Source organism: Narcine bancroftii, chromosome 8 (genome assembly GCF_036971445.1).
Source record: "Narcine bancroftii isolate sNarBan1 chromosome 8, sNarBan1.hap1, whole genome shotgun sequence".
NCBI classification, from domain to species: domain Eukaryota; kingdom Metazoa; phylum Chordata; class Chondrichthyes; order Torpediniformes; family Narcinidae; genus Narcine; species Narcine bancroftii.
In genome coordinates this window covers 50,382,957-50,407,348 of record NC_091476.1, presented here as the reverse complement: position 1 = coordinate 50,407,348, position 24,392 = coordinate 50,382,957, and the positions used below count along the sequence as shown (strand labels likewise).

General features: G+C 36.7%; 1 protein-coding gene across 1 annotated transcript in view; it reads right to left on the bottom strand.

Annotated features, from left to right (window-relative positions):
* LOC138741995 (sodium- and chloride-dependent neutral and basic amino acid transporter B(0+)-like) overlaps positions 1-24,392 on the bottom strand; it is a 92,319-nt gene that overhangs the window by 51,409 nt on the left and 16,518 nt on the right. The window contains exons 3-4 of the mRNA XM_069896191.1: positions 18,017-18,148; positions 2,881-3,048 (exon numbers count right to left, since the gene is read on the bottom strand). Coding sequence (XP_069752292.1) covers positions 2,881-3,048; positions 18,017-18,148 — 300 coding nt within the window. The remainder of the gene's footprint in view (positions 1-2,880; positions 3,049-18,016; positions 18,149-24,392) is intronic.

Here is a 24,392-nt window from a genome sequence, read left to right as displayed (position 1 = left end):
TAAAATGTATTAAAAGGAAGGTTGAAAAGCTCTAAAACCAGAATTTTATCATCAAAAAATGTACTAAATGACTGAGGCAACCAAAAGTAAAAACTGAAGTAACAGCTCAGCCAAGAGCATCAAGTGGAAGCCTTTTGAGGAGTGACTCGGCAGGGGCCCTGGATGCAGCCAGAAGTGCTGGGGAGTCGGCCCAAGATATAGCCAGCATTCTGAATGTCGTGTATGCACTTACACAATGAGGACTTGGAAACATGGTGCTTTTCTCAGTCTTTAATGCCATCAGACTAACATGGCTACTGACATACAAAGATATAATTGTGGGGTGACATCATGATGTGGGTGTTGTGATATACAGCAGGGTGGGCTTATACACAACACTCTTCCTCCCCATGCAATAAATGTTGAATGGGCTCATGACTACTAGTGAGAATTAGGGTACATATACCGAGTGATTATAGTTCAGAAAGGAACTTAATAAATATGGAACATAGTCTTTAAAGTACTAGGGTGGCCTTCTTTCTCTCTTGGACCGCTTCAACATTGCATGCTGGACTGGAATTTGCTCGGGGCTGTTCTGGGTGGGACCCATAGATAGTTGGGTCGATGGTGACTGCTGGCCTTCGCTGTTCTACATGAGCTGCTTGTCACAGTTACTGGGCTACCCATCTCTTCCCCTCCTTCACTCAGCCAAGAGGTTGGATTGCTATGGCAGGCCATGGCAGGTCTGGTTCTACCTCCTCAGGGTTGAGGTAGATTGTGGACTTTAGTGTCAGACAATGGCTGCATTTGGTCAATGTTCTGTTTCCACAGTCTGTCTCCCACTAGAAGAGTATGAGCAGGGGCTCAACTTTTGTAGGATCACCCCTACCACCCAAGAGTCTTTGTATTGTCTGTAATCTTGTGCCAGTACTCTCTCGCCCACCTCCAGTGCTCTAGATAAAGTTTGTGGCGATGTGGATTTTTTGAAACTGAGGCCCAGATCTGGGTGAACTGTGGACAATCTTGTCCGTAGGTTGAGTCCAAATATCAATTCTGCTGGAGTGCCTTTTGTCGTAGAATGCGGTGTGTTTCTGTACCCCAATAGGAAATCTGCAATTTTGAGACTCCATAAGGCATTTAGAAGTTTCTTGGTTTTTATCACCTTTTGAATCTTTGCACAAAGCATTCTGACTCCCCATTTGTACTTGGATGATAGGGTGCCAACAAAATATGACTGCTATTATAGTCGCACAATTTTTTTTTAAAAGGTCCTGATATAAACTGGGGCCCATTGCCCATGACCAATTCGTGAGGTAATCCGTATGTGGCAAATATGGCCCGAAGACATTCAATTGTAGAATCGCATTTGGTGTTTTTCATATGCAAAACTACTGGCCATTTGGAATGTGCATCCACCGCTATATGGAAAGTTTCTCCCATGAATGGCTGTGCAAAGTCTGCGTGAAACTGATACCAGGGTCTGGAAGGCTATCTTGACCTGTGGCATATTTGGCTGCATTGACTGACATATCTTGCATTCTCTCACTGTTATTTCAATGTCTATGTCTATTGATGGCCATCAAACATGCATCTGGGCCAGTGCTTTCATTCATACTATTCCTGGATGGTTGTGGTGTAGTTCTGATAATATAGTGTTTGCCATTTGGCTGGGATAATTGTATGGGTACCCCAAAGTTAATATCCTTCTTCAACTGATAGTTCATGGCGGCGTGTGAATTAAGTTTTCAGGTGTTCTGGTATGACCTCAGATTCTGGCCATCCATTAAGGGTGAAATATAAGACTTTGCTTAACGTTTCCTTCCTTCAGGTTTCTTTACGATCATCTGAGTTGTAATGGGCATTTATTTGTTCTTGGTTGATAGCTGATGTTTTTCTGTCTATTTAATAATTTCTTCTTTTTGTTCAGTTTTGGGAAGTGGTAAGCGCAATAAGCCATCCTGTATTATGTTGTACCTTGTAGTTGTATGCAGTTAGTAGCATGGCCCATCTTTGAATTCTGGCTGCAGCTAATATTGGTATCCCTTGGTGGGGGCCCAGAATCAAACTTGAAGGTTTGTAATCAGAGATTAGGGTGAAAGTTCTTCTGTAGAGATATTGGCGGAATCTTTTTACACTAAATTGCTAATCCTTCTTTTTCCAGTTGTGCGTAACTGCATTCACTTGCAGTTAATGTCTGCAAAGTATATGCCACTTGTTGCTCACTCTTCTCTGTGATTTGGGACAATACTGTGAGTCACTTCCTTGTTTGGGTCATAGTGGATTACAACCTCATTTGTGGGCGTTAATATTTCCTTTTGTCGATCAACTGTGGTTTTATAGTTTCCGTGTTCCAGTACCATCTTTGATCTTTCTTGAGTAAGCGGTTTAGGGACTGCATAGGGATATGTTTCCTGCAGTGATTTATGAGCCCTAGAAAGGGCTGTAATTCTGACTTGTTGGTTGGATATGGGACTACACAATCAGCTTCTGTGACTGCGGGATCCATTCGTACCCGCTCCTTGTTGATTGTTCTGGCTCCCCCTCCCTCCCTCCCCTCCGTTCTGGCTTACCTTCGAAGCCCACCACTGTCACTCAGTACTCCACACGACGTTGACTGAAGAACTGCAGTTTCCGCTATTTGTGCCAGAATTATGCGCCTGCGCTAAGCTACATTAAACATCCCCTCACCCCACCGCCTGCCGGTCCATTTCCTCAAATCCAGCGCCCATGCACTAGCTGATACTCATGCATGCGCAGAGAAAAAGGGGTCGTGGGTCAATGATGAATGGACTGTGAGTCTGGCCATCCTGACTGCGCCCTAGGTGACTTCCTAGTGCGCCTCCTGGTAGCGTCGGCCCTACTCACAGGAAAAGATAACCTCATAGAAAGATAGTTCAGTACCTCTGGGTGTCCTGCTGCAGGTTTCGTCTGCGCCCCACCAGCTGAAGCAGTCTGCCCAGGGCAGGGGGGACTGGAAGGAGGCAAACAGGTAGAACAGGCTGTAGGCGATGATGCAGCAGTAGGAAATATTGCCAAGAAAAACTAGAAGGACCATAGTGATTCCCACACCTTAAAGTAAAGAAGGAACAGGCATTTAGAATATAAATTATTGGAATACATTCAGTCACAAGTTGATCACTAAAACCATTTGCTTTTGGTAATTGACGTCGCACTGTGGAAAACAAACTCAAAACCTGGCACTGCCTATGAGGAGTCCGTACGTTCTCCCCATATCTGCATGGGTTTCCTGTGGGTGCTCTGGTTTCCTCCCATCCTCCAAAGATGTACAAGGCTGGTAGGTGAATTGGTCATATGGGTGTATTTGTGTGGTATGGGATCGAGGGCTGGAAGGGCATGTTACCATTCTCTATCTCTAAAAAATAAAATCACATTTTTGTTCAAAATGTTACTTTTCTTGACATTGACACAGCAACACTGATCAGAGGAGGGGAGGGCACATAATTCATGAGTCAACATAAGTAGCACCACATGCCGCAACTGAGAGGGAGTTAACTATCGATAGTTTACAATCACCGAGAGTTGTGCAGAGTTGTCATATGATATCCTGTCTCATTTGATCTTATAATCCTTTCTTGAAATTAAATGCTCTGGCAAACATTAAATTCTATTTAAAGGACTTACAAACTACTTACACTTTAATGATTTTCTCATGGCAGCTGTTGTGATTCCAATGCTTCCAGAAATAATTCAGATCAAGGACATTTAGAGAAGTTAGCAGGAGAAGTAGATAATTTGACAACTTACACTTGTTGCAAAAACCAGTTATGGACGTACCCCTTACAAAAGAGTTCTTGGTCAAAAAAAGAGAGGAAGACTTACAGTTGACCGAGGAAAGACTCCATGTAGGAGGTCTATTCTGCCTAGGGAGTTCATGGAATAATTTTCTTCCCTGAACAACAGTAAATAATTTGTAGAAGTTTGCATTTCATTAATTGAACCCTGTCAATGCCTGCAGATGGGGAATGATGTATTGACAATAGCTGTAGCAAGATTTAGAGATGATTCAAGATAACTGCATCATCTTTAGGTATGCTTTTACACTTTTGCACAAGTAAGGTAATTGACATAATTCAGGGGTGGCCAAAATATGGCCCCCGGGCCATCTGCAGACCTTTGCCCATTTTTAAGTGGCCCGTTCGAAAAAAATGGTGATGCTGCCGGAGCCACTGTAATGGCAGCGCTGCCACTGGTGTGGTGAACAGAGCAAGGTCTCAGCACACCCCCGTCGGGTCAACTGTTCAGTCCGACATCTGTCGCTCTGTACAGGCTTTAAACAGTCTGTTAAGGGAAATGACAGTGATTGAAAACTGTCATGTTTAATAATGTTTGCCCCATGACACCTTACATTTTTTTGCATGTGGCCACAACCAAAAAGGTTTGGCCACCCTTGACATAATTCATTCAAAGTTGACTATTCCCTCTCTCCAGGGCTGAGCAACTGGAAAGAACATGCAATTTTATTTAATCAGCAGGTTTTCCAGAGTACTGAGGGCTTTTGAAGTCAAGCAAATTAATATGCAAGTAATGCAAGTTAACTCCCCCCCCCCACCAAACAAGAACTTAAGAAGATGGTGAATGACCAACACCGAGCAAATACACATCAGATATGTTGAATAATAGCTTTGTATCAGTCTTCACCATGGAAGACATTGTCAATTTACCCAAGATGTCATACAAGCTCATTTCAAATAACATGGTAGAAGTTATAATTATAACAGAACAGTCTATTTTGAACGAATTACCTTCCAAGTGATTGCAATGTCTCGGTACAGATGCATGAAGAGTCAAACAATATGACATAAACAGTTAAAGAGTTAATTATCTTAAACACACACTCATGCACACCCATACAAACGTACATGCACCTACAAATAGAAATGCAAACACTAACTCGTGCACATGCACGTGTACACACACATGGGCACACCCCCACACACATATGCATGCACACACACAACCCAAAATGAACGCACAAACAGACCCACACAAGCACACATAAAAGGGTTATTGGTCTCCTTCAGGAAAGAAAATTACTCTGTGAAACCCTGCTCCCTGGGTGGAGTGCCAGTCCAAGAACACTCAAGAAGCTTAACACCATTCAGGACAAAACAACTAGTGCAATCTAGCACTAATATGCCTTCTTCAGAAGATTTCCTGTAGTAATTTGCCAAAGCTTCTTCTTTTTTTAATAACTTTATTTATTCGTTCATCAAAGTTATTACATACAATAAGAAAAAATACATATTATGAATGATAAAAAAATTTTCCTAAAAAAAAGAAAAGAAAAGAAAACCCCCTCCCCCCTCTCAGCCAGCTCTCTTTAGGAGAGCTAAAGAAAGAAAAAAGAAAACCAAAATAAATTTACTAAAATCTAATCAAGATAAATCTAAATGTAAATATTCTAAATATAAAGACCACTTATTAAGAAAAAAAGAATAATTATCATGTAAAACATACATACTTTTTTCCATTACCAAACAAGTTTTCATCTCATCATGCCATCTATTAATATCAATCACATTAGCATTTTTCCATGTACTTGCTATACATTTTTTACTACAGATAAAGCTAAATATACAAAAGCAATCTGAAATCTATTTAATCCCAAATCTTTCAAAGGCTTCACTTACCCAACAAAAATATTGTCAGATCTAAAAGTATTTTAATCTTATACAAATGTTCCAAAAACAATTGAATTGCTTTCCAAAAAGATTGTATATGTACACATAACCAAACAGCATGAAAAAAAGTTCCAACCGAATTATGACACCTAAAACAAGAATCTGATTCACTAAAACCTTTTTTTTTTAACTTTTCAGGTGTTAAATACAATTGATGTAAAAAATTGTAATTAACCATTACATAATGAACATTTATCAATCTAGTAACATGATCATGACAGTTATCTAACCAGTCATCTTCAGAAAAAGTAAAGTTAATATCCTTTTCCCATTTAATCTTAGATCTGTCCCATCCCTTTTTTTCCATACTTCCCTGTAATATTTGGTACATCAATGAAATGTATCCCTTCTTTGGTGCAGTCACAAGAAAAGATTCAAATTTAGTCAAATCAGGTAAAATCATATCTCTACCAAATATTTGTTTTGCTAGAGATCAAAGTTGATAATAAACAAATAAAGAATTATCATTAATACCAAAATTTTCCCTCATTTGATTAAAAGATAAAAATTGACCTTCCTTAAAACAATCCCCCAAGTTTTTTATACCTTTAGATTTCCAATGTAATAAGCATTGATTATACATTGAAAAAGGAATAAGTTGGTATTATAAAATGGTGTTAAAGTCAGTAATTTACCCTTAGAACCTATCATTCTATTTTTCCTCATCCATAACTTCATTAAATGTTTTAGTATAGGCACATTATATTGTTGTAATAAATTTAAATTCCACCGAAACAAAAATTGATGTGTTTCAAATTCAAAAATATTTGCCATCTCAATTTTAGTCCATTAATAAACTAATAAATTTAAATTGAGCTGCCTCATAATAATTTTGAAAATGTGGTAAGCATAATCCCCCCTAATGCATATTTCCTGGTTAACATATTCAAAGCTACTGTTGGAAATTTACGCTTCCATAAAAATTCCCTAACCATTTTATGTAAATCTCAAAAAAAATTCTTATTAAGTAAGCATGGAATTGATTGAAACAAATATTGTATACGTGGAAAAATATTGATTTTAATTGTATTTTCTCTTCCAATTAAATTTATAGGAAGATCCTTCCACAATCAAATGAGCTTTAATCTTTTTCATTAACGGTACATAGTTTAATTTATATAAAGATTGATAGGGGGCGTGGCAAGATGGCATAGAGTCTAGACATGTAATCTCGACCTCTCTGGCCATACTTTTAAGTACCCGTTTTTTAACCCTTTGTTTTCAAGTTTAAATTTTTTAAATTTTAGTTTAAAGTATTAAGGAACTATTATGGCCATTAATGGTAAAAAGATTAAACCTCAAGTGCAGAAGAAGTTACATTTTCGAAGTGCTGAAGATTTGGGGTCTAGATGACTTGATACAGCCTCAGGCTTAATCTCTTCAGTGTCTAAATCTCAAAGACTGCCTGTGGGAGCTGAAACAAAAGTCTATTACTCACCAAGTGAAGGATGGGGTTGGAATTACCCTTCTCTGGAAGAAGGTGCGTGTTCCAAAGAAGTGGATCCCGATTTGGAAAGCCTTTAAATTTCAGCGGAGGGAGCACACAGGAAGACGACTCCATTGTTGGAAATGCATCAGGAAGCATTTCAACCTGAAGATATCGCTTTCCTTCGTGATTTTGTGAAAAAACAACGAGATGCGGGGGGAGACCAGCGGCGACCCCCTGAGGAAGTCGGGGTGCCGTCACTGGGAGTCCAGACCCGCAGTAAAACTTTTAAAATGCCTTCTGTTGAGTTGCACCAGGAGCTGCAGTTACCTTGTTCTGCCACTACGTCAGAGAGAGCAGGGCTGAGCTTTTCTGATCTACAGTGTATGCAACTAAATGCAGTTATTCAGCCTCTAATGAATGAGATGGTTCAAATAATAAGTTCAGAATTGAATATAGTTAAAACACATGTGGATGCATCTTATGAAGAATTTTAAAAATTTCAGACTGCTTTATTGGACCTGTAAACAACAAGTGGCTTCCAACACAGAAAAAGTGTTGAAGGTTGAAAAATCAGTCATAGAATTGGGAGAACGTGAGAAGAGTTAGAGAGGAAAGTTGACTACTTGGAGAATCAAAGCAGATCATTGGTTTGCCAGAAGGTATAGAAGGATAAGATCCTCTTGGTTTCTTTAAAGACTGATCCCACAAGTATTAGGGCAAAAAATTTTTTCTCGAGGATTGGTACTGGAATTGCCCATAGAGCTCTAAGAAGAACATCTTCAGCTGGTCAACCACTGAGACCGGTAATAATTCGATGTTTGAATTATTTGGACAGAGAAGCAATACTTTGACTAGCAGTGCAAAATGCGAGACAACAACAAACTCCGTTATTGATTCAGAATAGCAGAGATTTTTTTATCCTGATTTGAGTCAAGAGGTCATTCAACGTCGACATCGATTTAATCCAGTTAAAGAAGTTTTGTGGCGTAAAGGTTATAAGTCTACTTTTCGCTACCCGGCAGTGTTGAAGGTGTTTTATGGAGACTATCAATTTCGGTTTTTTGTGAATGATCATGAAGCAATGATTTTTGCTGATTCATTGTCAGATATAAGAGGACAAAGACGTAGTCCACCATTGTCTCCTAAAGAAAAATCTGGTTGTTCTGGAAACAGAAGAAATGGCAGAAATGGGAAAAATGGGAATGGAAAGAGTCCAGCTTCTTCTGAAATGGGATCTTCGAGATTGGAATCTCTTGGATGAAAAGAAGAATTTTCTTTTCCTTACTCTTTTTTTTTGTTATTTTGATATTTTGATGTTATTCATTGTTTAGCTGGGGAGGGAGAGATTTGCTCTAAGTTCTTTACTGGTCATCAGCCACTGGTGGGTGACCCACACCCAATTTTTGCTTAGAGGATTACTACCTTTTGGTAGTTTTTTGGGAGGGGAATTTTCTTTTTTTTCTTTATTAATTTTTTATTTTCATTTTAGTTAATTTTTAATTTGTGAGTTTTTTTCCTATTGGAGGGCCTATATACGTTGATTTGAATTTTCATATAAAGATATTATTGGTATTTATTGGTATTGGTAAATGAAGACGCTGTTTACATCCGGTACCTTCAATCTGAGGCGCCTGCAAGCTCACACCAAGACACAAGAGAAACTTGTCCGTGAACTACTCTTTGCAGATGATGCCGCTTTAGTTGCCCATTCAGAGCCAGCTCTTCAGCGCTTGACGTCCTGCTTTGCGGAAACTGCCAAAATGTTTGGCCTGGAAGTCAGCCTGAAGAAAACTGAGGTCCTCCATCAGCCAGCTCCCCACCATGACTACCAGCCCCCCCACATCTCCATCGGGCACACAAAACTCAAAACGGTCAACCAGTTTACCTATCTCGGCTGCACCATTTCATCAGGTGCAAGGATCGACAATGAGATAGACAACAGACTCGCCAAGGCAAATAGCACCTTTGGAAGACTACACAAAAGAGTCTGGAAAAACAACCAACTGAAAAACCTCACAAAGATAAGCGTATACAGAGCCGTTGTCATACCCACACTCCTGTTCGGCTCCGAATCATGGGTCCTCTACCGGCACCACCTACGTCTCCTAGAACGCTTCCTCCAGCGTTGTCTCCGCTCCATCCTCAACATCCATTGGAGCGCTTACACCCCTAACGTCGAAGTACTCGAGATGGCAGAGGTCGACAGCATCGAGTCCACGCTGCTGAAGATCCAGCTGCGCTGGATGGGTCACGTCTCCAGAATGGAGGACCATCGCCTTCCCAAGATCGTGTTATATGGCGAGCTCTCCACTGGCCACCGTGACAGAGGTGCACCAAAGAAGAGGTACAAGGACTGCCTAAAGAAATCTCTTGGTGCCTGCCACATTGACCACCGCCAGTGGGCTGATAACGCCTCAAACCGTGCATCTTGGCGCCTCACAGTTTGGCAGGCAGCAACCTCCTTTGAAGAAGACCGCAGAGCCCACCTCACTGACAAAAGGCAAAGGAGGAAAAACCCAACACCCAACCCCAACCAACCAATTTTCCCTTGCAACCGCTGCAATCGTGTCTGCCTGTCCTGCATCGGACTTGTCAGCCACAAACGAGCCTGCAGCTGACGTGGACTTTTTACCCCCTCCATAAATCTTCGTCCGTGAAGCCAAGCCAAAGAAGAGATATGTCAAAGTTGAGGTTTGCTACTTTTAATGTTCGAGGATTAAACAGTCTGATTAAGCATAAGTGAGTCTTGGCGTATATTAAGAAAATGAAAATTGATATTGCTTTTTTACAAGAAACACTTTTGAATGTGAAGAAAAGTATGAAATTAAAGAGGGTCTGGGTAGAACATGTATATTCTTCCTCATTTAATTCTAGAGCTAAATGTGTAGCAATTTTGATACATAAAAATTTATTTTTTGAATTAAAAACAATGGAGGAAAAGGCAGGATGTATTCTTAAATTGAATTGTAAGATTTTTAGTGAATTTTGGACTTTACTTAACATTTATGCCCCAAATGCAGATGATGAAATATTTATTTCAGATGCATTTTTATATTTGGGTCAGGCTAATGATAATATTTTTGTTGGTGGTGATTTTAATAGTGTTTTGGAATCTTTATTAGATAAATCTCTGAAGAAAGTTAAGAACTCTAAGATGGCAGTTCAGGTTTAAGCGTTGATGAAAGATCTTAATTTAGTCGATATTTGGAGGTGTCTTAATCCAACAGAGAAATATTTTTCCTTTTATTTATCTAGACATGAATCGTTTTCAAGGATTGACTTCTTTTTAGTATCGGCACACTTACAAGGGAAAATACAACAAGCGGAATATAAAAGTAGGGTGATTTCAGATCATTCATTGTTATATTTTAAATATGCAACTTCTGAGAAAATTCAAGTGGCCTATCGTTGGAGGTTTAATACAATGTTGTTAAAAAAATATGGAATTTATTGATTTTTTGAAAAAAAGACAAATTAATTTATTTTGAAAGAAAATTCTAATTCTGTTCAAAGTAAGTTTGTATTATGGAATGCTATGAAAGCTTATTTGAGAGGACAAATAATTATACTTCTAAAATAAAAAAGAATCGATTAAATCAGAGTCTTGAATTAGAGAAACAGATTGATGAGTTAGAAAAAGAATTTCAGAAAGATGCTACAGAAGATCAGAAAATAGAATTATCTAGTTTGAAATTGGAATATAATATTTTGCAATCTTATCAATTTGAATGTGTGATTAATAGGACTAAACAATGGTATTATGAATGGGGAGAGAAAGCACATAGGGTATTAGCGTGGCAATTTCGAGGACTATTAATGCTGTTAGATGGAATTCTCTTATTACTTATAAACCTCATGAGATTAATGATGAATTTTGTTCATTTTATAAAAAGTTATATACATCTGAAGGAAAACAAGAAACTGGATCGATTGATTTTTTTTAATCACAGTTGAATTTACCGATATTAGAGGATGCAGATATACAGGAGTTAGAAGAACCATTTACTGATTCAGAAATTAAAATGGCTATGATGGAAATGCCGAACAGTAAATCGCCTGGTGATGATGGATTTTCGGTTGAATTTTATAAATTTTTTTATGATGATTTATCTACAGTGTTGGGGGATGTATTATGTCAAGTTGGAAAACATTATGAATTACCTGAGTCTTGTTCTAGTGCTTTAATTACAGTAATCCCAAAAAAAGATAGAGTTCCTATGAAAGTATCTTCATATCGACCAATTTCATTGTTAAATGTAGATTATAAAATAATAGCTAAAATATTAGCGAATAGATTGGCTAAATTTTTACCAAAGTTGATTCATATGGATAAAACAGGTTTTATAAAGAATAGATATGCTTCAGATAATATTTTGCGTGTGATTAGTTTGATTAATAGATTTTGACAATCTTCAGATCACCCGATGGTGATATCCTTAGATGCAGAAAAAGCATTGAATGGAATTTTTTGTTTAAAGTTTTGTAGAAATTTAAGTTTGGTCCTTTCTTTATTGGTTGGCTTAGGGCTCTATATAGTAAACTAATAGCTTGAGTATTGACGAATGGTTTGATTTCAGAACCTTTTAAATTGACTCGATCAACTCGTCAAGGTTGTCCTTTATCACCAGCTTTGTTTGCGTTAGTGATTGAACCTTTAGCACAGTTGATAAGACAAAATACAGAGATATAAGGTATGAAAGTTTTAGACGAGGAATATAAAATTAATTTATTTGCTGATGATGTATTGATGCATTTAATAAACCCAGCTCAGTCACTTTTGCATTTGAAGGAATGTTTAATACAATATGGATGTATTTCTGGATATAAAGTTAATTGGGAAAAAAGTGAAATATTACCGGTAAGTGATGGAGATTATTCAGTTTATAAGAATATTATTAATTTGAAGTGGACTGATCAAATTAAATATTTGGGTATAATTTTGAATGTTAATTAGCAATCTTTATATAAATTAAATTATGTTCCGTTAATGAAAAAAATTAAAACTGATTTGATCAAATGGAAAGATTCACCTATTAATTTAATGGGTAGGATAAATACAATTAAGATTAATATTTTTCCACGTTTGCAATATTTGTTTCAATCTATTCCGTATTTACTTGATAATATTTTTTTTGAGACTTGAATAAAATGGTTAGGGAGTTTTTATGGAGAGGTAAATTTTCGAGAGTAGCTTTGAATAAATTAACTTGGAAATATGAGTTAGGGGGATTACGTTTACCACATTTTCAAAATTATTATGAAGCAGCCCAACTTAAATTTATTAGTTCCTTGATGGATTTGGTACGGCCTCCTAGTTGGGCCAAAATTGAGATGGCAAATATTTCTGAATTTAAAATACATCAATTTTTGTTTAGATGGAATATAAATTTGTTACAACAATATAATGTGCCTATACTAAAACATTTAATGAAGTTATGGATAAAGAAAACTAAAATAATAGGCTCTAGGGATGAATTATCGGCTTTGACTCCGTTGTATAATAATTAACTTATTTGTTTTACAATACATAATCGAAGTTTATTGCATTGGAGATTTAAAGGTGTGAAAAATTTGGGAGATAGTTTTAAAGAGGGTAATTTTTTATCTTTTAATCAGATGAAGGACAGTTTTGGTATTGATAAGAACTCTGTTTCTCTATTATCAAATTCGATCTTTGGTAAAACGTATGTTTGGGAGAGATATGATTTTACCTGAAATGACTAAATTTGAGACTTTTCTTATGAAGGTACCAGAGAAGGGTTATATTTTCATTTATGTATCAAATATTACAGGATGGTATGGATAAAAAGGGTTGGGATAGATCTAAAAGTAAATGGGAAGCAGATAGTGGTTTTATTTTTTCCAAGGATGATTGGTTGGATATCTGTTATGATAGTGTAACTAGATTGATAAATGCACGTTATGCAATGATTAACTATAATTTTTTAAATCAATTATACTTAACACCTGAAAAATTTAAAAAGTATGGTTTTCATGAATTAGATTTGTGTTTTAGATGTGGTAATACAGTTGGAACTTTTTTTCATGCTGTTTGGTCATACAAACTTTTTGCAAGAAAATTCAATTGTTTTTAGAAAGTTGTATAAGATTAAAATACTTTTAGATCTGACAGTATTTTTATTGGGTAGTTTGCAACCTCTGAAAGAGTTGGGATTAGATAAGTTTCAGCTTGCTTTTGTATATTTAGCTTTATCTGTTGCGAAAAAATGTATTGCTAGTATGTGGAAATATACAAATATGATTGATATTAATAGATGGCATAATGAGATGAGATATTGTTTAATAATGGAAAAAATTACATATGTTTCGCATGATAATTATAGGTTTTTTATTAATAAATGGTTGTTATATTCAGAATATTTATATTTCAATTTACATTGATTAGATCTTAATATTTAATTTTTCTTTAATATTTTTTATTTTTTCTTTTTTTATGGGTCTCCTTAGGAGAGTTGGCTGAAGGTGGGGGGGGGTTCTTTTCTTTTCTTTTTATTCTATATATAAAAAATAACGTTCATGTTTATGGTTAATTGTTTTATATGTCATGTACTATTTGTTTTTTGAATGAATAAATAAAGTTTAAAAAAAAGATTGATAATCAACATCCACAGTTATACCAAAATATTTAATTCGATCAGTCCACTTCAAATTAATAATATTCTTATAAACTGAATAATCTCCTTCACCTATCAGTAAAATTTCACTTTTTTCCCAATTAACTTTATATCCAGACAAGAATCCCTATTGTATTAAACATTCCTTCCAAAGCTTCTTCAAAGCACCTCACAAACATAGCATCTGAATTATACAGAGAAAAACATTGTAACCACAAACCACCTGGATGTTCCACTTATTGGGTGCTCCCAGTTAATCTTCATTTGAGTGGGACCATCACTTTTGGAGAACAAATCAAGCAAGGTTTGGAGTTTGACTGTGACTGATATGCTGGGGACAGTGCATATTCAAATTCACTGCTTCTAAGAGAGTTTGGTGCAGAGATCATGTGACAAACATTTATAAGAAATAGTACACTGTTTGATCAGGGGCCATTTTAAGGAGGCAGCACAGGAGCAGGAGCTCTTTAAGTAATACTGTGCTGAAATGACCTCATGTGGTGATGTAAAATTTGTCTGATTTCTCCCTGTAAGAGGGATGAGTATGCCCCACCTTAGCCAAAGGAATGGTCACTTTTGAAGGGGACTTGGTGTACCTCAAATTTCAGCTGACCCATGAATGGTTTCTGGAAGCTTTGAGAAAGTGACTTGCTTGGTTTCCACTAGAAAAGGAAAATAGGAGGTTTGATTATCACTCATCTGAAGGACATTTCTTGGGAAGCACCTCAATGAGGATTTTGCTGATTTACAACTGTCTTATCACCCAGGTCTCTCCCACCTTATTCATAAACACTTCTTTGCAATAATTTAAGAGTCTTTGTGTCAGCACTGGATTTCTGAGGTTGGGTTTTGAACTGACATTCCAGAATTAGGTATGAAGTGTAATAATTTGGGATATTACACACACACACACGCACACACGCACACACGCACGCACGCACGCACACACACACACGCACACACACACACACACACACACACACACACACACACACACACACACAGAGTTGGGGTTAAGTTTAGATAAGTTAGATAAGGTGTTATATATTTAGTGATTAATCATTTAAAATATTATTTAAAATAAAACACTGCCTTGGCTAATTTCTATTGCATTCCAAGTCACATAACTTGATAGCAGAAAAGTGAATCAATCACAGCAGGATACCAAATATCCCGTGTGTTCTTGTTGCTACAGTGTCATGAATATCAAGGGACATACTTGTGGGTCATCTTTGAATTGGAACAGTACAGCAGAGGGAACTGACAAAAGTGCATTCTGATACGATCAAAAAATTGCTTCAAACACAAGCAATCACTTAAGCCATACAATTCAAAAAGAAATAGGTCAAAGTCTTTTGTGGGGCAGAAAAAAATGCAAAAATAGAGCAGGAAAACAGCTGCAGACAGCCCAAAGTTTATATACCAAAGTAAAAAATCAATGCTGAAAAAACTCAACAGGTCAAACAGTGTCCTTTATATAGCAAAGATAAGGATACATAACTGACATTTCGAGCTTGAGCCCATTGTGTTTTACTTCAACTATATTGTCTGCAGACTTTCATGTTTACTTCTAGACATAATAAAGGTTATGAGATCAAGACAAAATGAGGACAAACTCCATATCAGTCTAACATTGGACATTATGGGAGGCAATTGCGAATCAATGCACACAACAGTCCACATCCATCAAGCTCATAATGGAAGAGAGTATTCAGTATTGGAGGATACCCTGCAGGACCAGGATCTGGAAGGACAGTTCATATGTCTGGATGGTGCTAGATGAAGGACCAATACTTTTTTAGGTTTTCATTTTTAAAGAGTGAATTATCATTGGTGAGTTGTGCTGTTTGGTTGGTATCTTTTAAAGAATTGTTGCTCTCTCTGTATACTGTTATGTACCAGACAGCAGCAATAGAAATTAGCCCAGACAGTGTTATATTTAGCATAATATTTTAATTATAAATTAATAATGATATAACACCTTTTCTAATTCATTTACACTTACCTAAACTTATCTAACTTCACCCCCAACTATGTACGAATACAATGGTGTGTGTGGAATACCCTAAGCCACCACAGTTTCAATTCACCACAGGGACAATTCTGAAAAAGCAGTTCAAAGTTCAGTTTCAGAAATTCAGTTATGTCAAGCAGGCCTTAGATGGAAAAAGCAGTTCATGAAGTTGGTAAAAAAGACCGAGTGTGACAGAATGTTTATAATTCGCAAAACTCTTGTTGAGTAGCTTCCAGCAAAATGTCCTTTTTTAGATGAGTGCCTACCAAAACTCCCCTCTTCTTTGGCATAGGGTACACAAAGCTTCCAGAACCCTTTTTGTGGATCAGTCAAACTCAAGTGACCCTTCCTCTAGTCACTAGTCAAGCACAATATTTCTTCTGCCTTCAGAACCCTTTCCGTGGGTCAGCCGAACAGAAGTGACCTTCACTCTTTTGTTCATATAGTGTTCTTCTCTTTCCTCTATAATAGACAGGAGTAAATAAAAGAGATTGACTATAACCACACATTAGACCAATCCAGTGCAGTATTTCTTCCAAGAGCTGTTTGCTCCTGTGCTGTCTCCTTACAGTGGCCCCTGAGCAAAGCTCAGTCTTGAATCTGAAGGTCACATGGTCTCTGCACCTGGGTATTTTCTCTCTGCAAAATGTATCCAATTTTGGAACTGACTTCAACCCGCAGTCAATTTCACAGTCACTCCAAAGCTGTAGGGTTTTGTTAAATCTGTTCTCTTAAAGTGACAGTCCCACACAAGTGCAAATGGACTAAAAAATGGGAGCACGTTATATTACATTCCATGTTTTTCAATTACAACATTCCAGAAAGTCTCTGACTGTTGTTGGAGTGGAGCTGCCTGCCTCTGGGTAAGTGAGACACTACACAATACTCAAAATGTAGTCTAAGCAATATTTTGTACAGCTGCAAGGACAGTCTTATTATACTTAATGCCTTGGCTTTTAATAGCAAGCATACAAAATATGTCCACCATTAATCTATCCACCCATATTGTCACCCTCAGAGGGCTAAGGACACTTATGGTCCCTGCTATTTACTCTGTATGCCTAACCAGAATTTGACTTCCCAAATGCATCACCTCACACTCGTCTGGAATTAATTTTATCTATGACTGCTCTGCTCAACCTTCCAGTTGATCTATGCCCTATTCTCTCATTAGACAATCTTCTTCATTACCTATAATAGGTTCAATGTTATAAGCAATATTTATCCAGAAACCAATATGTATATAAATTAAGTGGTTTGGTTATTGTTCAGCCTTGCCATCCAGATATTGTTTGTTGCATTTCCTTCATGACAATAGTGACATTACTCTAATGTCTTCATTTACTAGGAACTACTTTTGATGTCTTGATGTTGGAAAGGACATTATACAAGGATCATCTGTTCTTATAAAACAATCACACTAATTGATGCATTGAACCCACTTCCCACTCCCCAAGTGCCCATTTCCCAATAAGGTCTGGAAAGAGATTCAGTGGTGTTTATCCAAGTTCCATCCTGAACTGTTATGGAATGCAAAACTCTGCTCTACCAGCTATTCTTAGACATTCACACTGACGAGTATCAACTTCTATCAGAAGGCCATTAACTTGACAATGGTCTGCCCAAAACCTTCCAGTGCAAGGAGCTGTCTGCAACAGAATGTTGTAGATCAGCACAATCCAAAATTCAATCCAAAGTTCAAAGCTCTGTGGGTAAAGGCCCCTCCTACCACTATATACTGAGTGTTAAGAACTAATGTAAAACCCTTTGATGTGTTTGCTCAAGGAGTGTTACTAAAAGATGACTTGCAAATCCAATGTAAATAAAATATCACAGATTCTACTGAAAATTGCAACATACGATTCTCCTGTATTACATATATTTCCACACTTAATTTATAAAATTAAGTTTTTGTAAGAAAATATGTTTTAAAAAATATAAACCACATTACCATCTTATGAACTATATATCAGCTAAACAGATTTCCAGGAATAAGATCAAAATTTAGAACACAGAAATGAAATAGGTCTCTTGTTAGAGTGAAACTCAAAAGTCTGTAGACATGTTTGTATTAAAAACACAAAAATTCTCTCTCCTCAAATTCAGCAGTTGCTTTAGTAAAGGTTGACAATAGATCAGGTTCTAAAGATATTCAACTTGGCAGGTCCCACCTGCCAAGGCATTTACGAGCTATGTAATAATAGAATTTAAACATTAATCATTGTTACTGAGTTTGCAATGCAAAATAAAAATTAACCTTGCAGAATGGGCACAGACTTCCACACCTTAACAGGTCCGAGGCTGGCAAACTGCCCAAAGGACGATTCCAGAAAAAACATTGGCATTCCAACAAGCACCAACATGAGTGTATAGGGTATAAGAAAGGCACCTGGAAAATACAGTATGGAACATAATTGAAAAGTAGAATAATAGTGGTTAAAAGAGCTTTCAAGCTAAATTTCCCTATTTCTGTCAGATAGACAGAATCCAAAATCTTGAAGAATACTTGTCTATGCAATTCATCTAGATATCATAATGTTTGTCAAAACACCCATCCCTTTAATCTTCCATTAATTCCTCCAGTATCAAAATTGTGGGGCTACCATCACCAGAAACTGAACTGGAATAGCCGTGTACACAATACGGCCACAAGAGCAGGTCAGGGGCTAGAACCCTGTAGGCAGCATGGTTAGCACAACGTCTTTTCATCGCTAGTGATCAGGACTGGGGTTCGAATCCTGCGCTGTCTGAAAGAAGCTTTTACGTTCTCCCCATGTTTGCATGAGTTTTCCTTGGGGGCTCCAGTTTCCTCCCACCGTTCAAAAAAAAACAAAACATCCCTGTTCCTAGAGTAAAACCTTTTTGGTTAGAGGTCAAAACATTTTTTGAAGAAAATATTAAAGGTAAAACTCGCACGAGATGCGATGTTATTTTTGTTGGGTGAAATGAACTATGTATCAAATTGAAGTTATACGAATAGCTTTAGCAGTTTCTAGAAAGTGCATGGCCTTTACTTGGAAAACAAATACAGATTTAGCTATGGAGAGATGACATGCTGACTTGCACTCTTGTATTCCACTTGAGAAAATATAATTTTTTTGAAAATATGGAGCCCAGACCTACAAGGTGTTGGTTTGAAAATTTGATGGGCACTGAAAACTCGCCACACTGGTAACCCTTAGCTCCAGTACTATGTGAAATGAGAATTTTTTTGGCATTCTCCTCGCTTTCTTCTTTTTTTTATGTTAATATTCAATAGGTGGGTGGAGAAGGAGGGAGGGATGGAATAGGGTACATATATTAATACACACACCACATATGTATTATTTTTTCAATTTATCCATTAATAATTGTAGATGTGGTTTTTAGAGTTCTTAAATAAACCATACCGGGGATATAGGTCAGTTGGGTGTAATTGGGCAGCATGCACACATGGGCTGAAATGGCCTGTTACCATGCTGTATGTCTAAATCTATATTCAATTAAAAAAAACTATACTCCCCTAAGCCCGTCCATCATCTACAAGGATAAAGTCAGGAGTAAGTTGGAACACTTTGCACTTGCCTGGATCCGTGCGGCTTCAACAACATTCAAGAAACTTGACATGATTCAGGATGTAGCAAAGTCCATTTCATAGGCAATCATATCCACAAACATTCTCTCACTCCAACACATGCAAGCAGTGGCAGCTGATTTGGAAATATCTCGCTGTTCTTTCACTGTCACTGGATATCCCTCTGTAATTTCTACCCCTCAAACTATTAATCCTATTGAGTGTGCCCTTCAGCTTTAACACCTTTTGGTCTTTAACTCCTGATCTTTCTGTTCATTAATATCCAGGAAAATTGAATCATTCTATTGAACAAGATTGAAGGCTTAAAGGAAAATATACTTCTTTACTGCGTGGAGTAAGTTTTTGGATTTATTTTAATCAAACAATGGTTTAATGTATAAAATAGAACAGAAATGTGTTGCCACACACCCTATCCTAACGTGGACATATATTGCTATTTCTTTACTGTCATGGGTCAAGAGTCTGAATCTCTCACCCTGACAGCTTAGTGCATAGATCTACACCTCAGAGTTTAGAAAAGCAGGGCACCACCACGTCATCAAGGGCAAAAGGGATGGGCTATTAAATGGTGGCTCATCCAATGAGACCAAATCCATCAGATGAATAAAACAAAAACATTTTTATTATTTTTATGGCAAAAGCAAAAAAAAGTCATCCCTCCTATTTAATTTGTTACGTCATAATTTTTATAATTAAAAATTGAGAGATTTTCAGTCTCAGCACTGGTTCTGAATGTTCAGTAATTGAATGAAATTGATTGAGCAATTACCACCATATAAAATTAGCCTTTCATTGAATTGACTGCCAGGCACTGAATCCAGTCCTCCACCCATGCTCACCATCTACAACAGTAGTTCTCAACTTTTTTATTTCCACTCACATACCACTATGCCATTGGTGATTAGTAAGGGATTACTTAAGGTGGGATGTGAGTGGGAAAGGCAAGGTTGAGAACCACTGCAACTGAAAAATTATCATTGATCCATTTCTTTTTGGAGTTATGAAACTGTGCACATAACGAGTCAATTAGGTATGATTAAAGCAGTGGTTTTCAAACTTTTTCTTTCCACCCACATACCACCTTAAGCAATCCCTTACTGATCACAATGCACAAGGCATAGGGAGTACTTAAAGTGGTATGTGAGTTGAAAGTAAAAGGTTGATAACCACTGATCTACAATTTAAAATTTACAATTTACAATCTACAGTTTTAATCCAATTTGCATATATTTGTCCCAACCAAATATTTCAAGCACTTTAACAAAAGTACCATTCTAATCTATCGTGCTTTTTTCTGCATCTAAAGCCTCTGCTAGACTTATGTCATCTCTCTTTTGTACTAAATGTATTATATTCAATAATCTAGTCACATTATCTACTGATTTTTTTTTAAACAAATCCAGTCTGATCCATATTTATTAACTACGGTAAAAATGTTGCCAACCTATTCTCTAATATCTTTGCTACTATTTTAGAATCTATTTTTAATATTGAAATAGTCTATATGATGATGACTTTAAAGTTTCTTATTAACAAGTCATCTCTGTTTCTCCTCATTAATTTGTTTTTGCAAATCTTTTTTCTTAATTTGTTATCTCTGTGTCCAATTGTTATACCTCTTTCATAAAATCCTTCTTAAGTTTAGAAATATAACATTATTTGACTTCTTAAATACACTTTCATTGCATCTCATAAAATAAATATATTATTAATAGAATTAGATTTGGTCTCAAAAAAGCATCTTATTTGTGGCCTAATAAAATCACAAAAATCTTTTATTTTCAATAATATAGGATTAAATCTCCAGCTATAAACTGGTTCTTCTTTGTCCAACATTGTTATTGGCAACAACATAGTAGAATGATCAGAAAAAAATTCTTGCCTCATAATCAGCTTGTTGAATTCTACCCTGAAGTTGTGCAGATATTAAAAATAATCTATCCTGGAATAAGAATCATATCTATTTGAATAAAAAGAACAGTCTCTTTCTCTTGCATGTATTCTTATTCATTCATCTAATAAATGTAAATCGTTCATTAATACCAATGTGGCTTTAGCTGCTTTTGTCCTTGTTATTGCTCTTATTGATCTATCTAAAACTGGATCTAAATGAAAATTAAAATCCCCACTTGTCAGGTGCATTTGCAATGTTATATCTATCTATCGATCTATATATATTTATATATGCGTGTGTAACATACATATATATATATATAGATCGTGGGAGTAGTGTAGGTCACAAACAAACACAAACACTTCACAAAACAGATCTCATTTAAAATGTGAGAGCTTTACTGAAAGTGAGTCATGCTGTCACTGAGAGCCTTTGCAAAGTCAATAATACAAGGAGATTGCTTTGCTAAAGAACTTCAAAAGCAGGTGTAAATGGAATATTATTTTGAAAGCAGTAGATGAATGGACTCAGATGTTTGGGCCCGGTTCCGCAATCTGTCTGAATGCAGTTTGCTATTCAAAGAAGGGCATGTGGTTTTGCAAGCAAAGAGTGAGAGGAGACCAAACAGGCTTTCTATGAAAGAGAGAGAGAGAGAGAGAGAGAGAGAGTGAGAGAAAAATAAAAACTGGCTTCTGCAGCATGGCAAGCTGGCAGCTTGTTTAAAACTCCATTTTGAAGATGGAATGTGAGTTTTGAGTTCAGCCAGTTGAAACAACCCATGTGGTCCATACAAGAATGTTTCACCTGAAATAAGGGAAACAAAAAGGAACTCTATGGTGAACTGCAGAAGAAGAGGTTATCATTTGAAAAACCCTGATGGGGCAAGTTTCTTCGGCAAGACACTGAAGTGGCTGATTGGAGGGAATCAATTTGTGTGTGTCCAACAAACAATGAATCTCTCTCTGAAACCAGTGAGAACCTTCTTGAGTGGTAACCAATTACTTTTAAACGCCAGAAAATTCATAAATGTTCAATTCTGTGCACAGTATAAGAAGTGCCTGATGCCAGTGAACGTGGAGGAGTGAGAAGTGAGATTAGACTGTGAATCAAAGAACTTTTCTGAACTTATATACATTACATACACATGTGTAGAATTAGACGATGGTTAAGTTAAGAGTAATAGGTTAAAGTTTGATCCTGTTATTATGTTTAAAGAAAATTTAAAATAACTTTTGTTTAAGTAACCATTTGTCTTGGTGAATTTCTATTGCTGCTTAGTTTTGGGGTCCTCTGGGTCCATTACATTTGTGGGATCATCTTTTTGGATTGAAATATTTGGAGTTTTGGGATCTTAAACTTTTGAAGTTTTTGTGATTTATTAGTTTTTCCAAGCTAATTTAAAGCTTGTGTGTATGGAAAATAGCAGCAATGGATATTAGTGCACTTTTGTTACAGAGTTTCAGAGGAAATGAAAAGGGAACTGATGGTCATTGCTAAGGAATTAAAGCTGACTTAAGTCAAACATTGAATGAGGAAAATACAAATACAGAAGATTATAATGAAATATTATATAGGTGAGGGAAAATTTGTTGAGAAAGACTTAGATAGTTTTCCGGAGGATAGATCTGCTGAATTGGAATTGGAGAAATTGAGGGTGTTCAAAGAAAGAGAGAAATGAAACTTTGAGTTGCAGAAACAACAAATGAGGCAGAGGGAGCTGAAAAATAAAGAGATGAGGATTAAAAAAAAGAATATATGAGGCAGAGGAAACTGAAAAACAAAGGGAGGAAATTGAAAAAGACAGGTGGTTTCAATTAGAGAAATTAAAAATTGAGATGGAAAGTCATAAGAGAATTGAGGCTGCAACTCCTGGGGAGAGGTTTTTGGCTAGTAGAGAGGTAAATCTAGTTCCTCCTTTTGATGAGGGAGATATGGATACATATTTTCAGCTTTTTCAAAAGGTTGCTGAGAGTTCAAGATGGCCAAAAGAAAAATGGCCTCTTGTGCTCCAAAGTGTATTGAAGGGAAAAGCACAAGTTGCATCCTCCAGTTTGACTACAGAGCAAGTGGCAAATTATGATACTGTTAAAGAAGCAGAATTGAAAGCTTATGAGTTGGTTCCAGAAGCATATAGACAAAAATTTAGGAGTTTGGTGAAAACAGGCAACCAATCTTATATGGATTTTGCTCTAGGAAAATCTCTACGTTTTGACCATTGCTGCACCTCAAAAGGAATAAATAATGATTTTGACAGACTGAGAGAATTGATACTAATTGAGGAATTTAATAGGTGTGTTTCAAAGGATATTAAATTATACCTGGATGAGAAAGACATGGAAACTTGGCAACATACAGCTAGGTTAGCGGATGAATATGCCCTGAATCACAGAAATGAATTTCAGAATAGTGAGCCTTTTCAGAGGGTTAATGTGGAACAGATTAGTAAGCCTGTTCAAAAGCTTTATGTGGAGCAGACTAGTAAGCCTGAAATTAAATCTGGGGAGAATGTTAAGAGAAAAGTTGAAGGTAGGGTGGGAAAGGACAGAAATCTGGTTTTGTATATAATTTTTGCAAGAAATCTGGTCATGCTATTGCGAATTGTTTAGTGTTGAAAAAGAGACAAGAAAAGGTAGTATTGCCATTAGCATGTAATCAGACAGTTGTATTTAAGGAGAGCAAATGTTCCAAACCAGGTAAGAATGTTATGGATGTTTTCAAACCTTTTGTGTCAGAAGGCTTGGTTTCAGTAAAGGAGGGAAAATCACAGGTTCCAGCTAAAGTTCTTAGAGATACTGGGACTGTTCAGTCACTGTTTTTGGAAAATGTTTGAACTCTTGATCAAAAGATGGACACAGGGAAGACAACTTTGATTAAAAGTGTTTGAGGTGAGGTAGAATCAATATCTCTTCACAAAATACTGTTGAATTCAGAATTAGTTAAAGAACCTGTTGTAGGAGTTATTTCAAAGTTACCCATGCAAGGAATCTCATTTTTTATTTGAGAATGATTTGCCAGAGGATAAAGGTGGGTCAGTTTTGAGATTAACAAATCAGCCTAGTGTGGATGAGGTTGAAGAAGATTGCAAGATATATTCTGCATGTTCTGTAACAAGATCTTTGTCTAAGAAAATGATGAAAGCAGAGGAAGATCAAGGTGATAGAGACT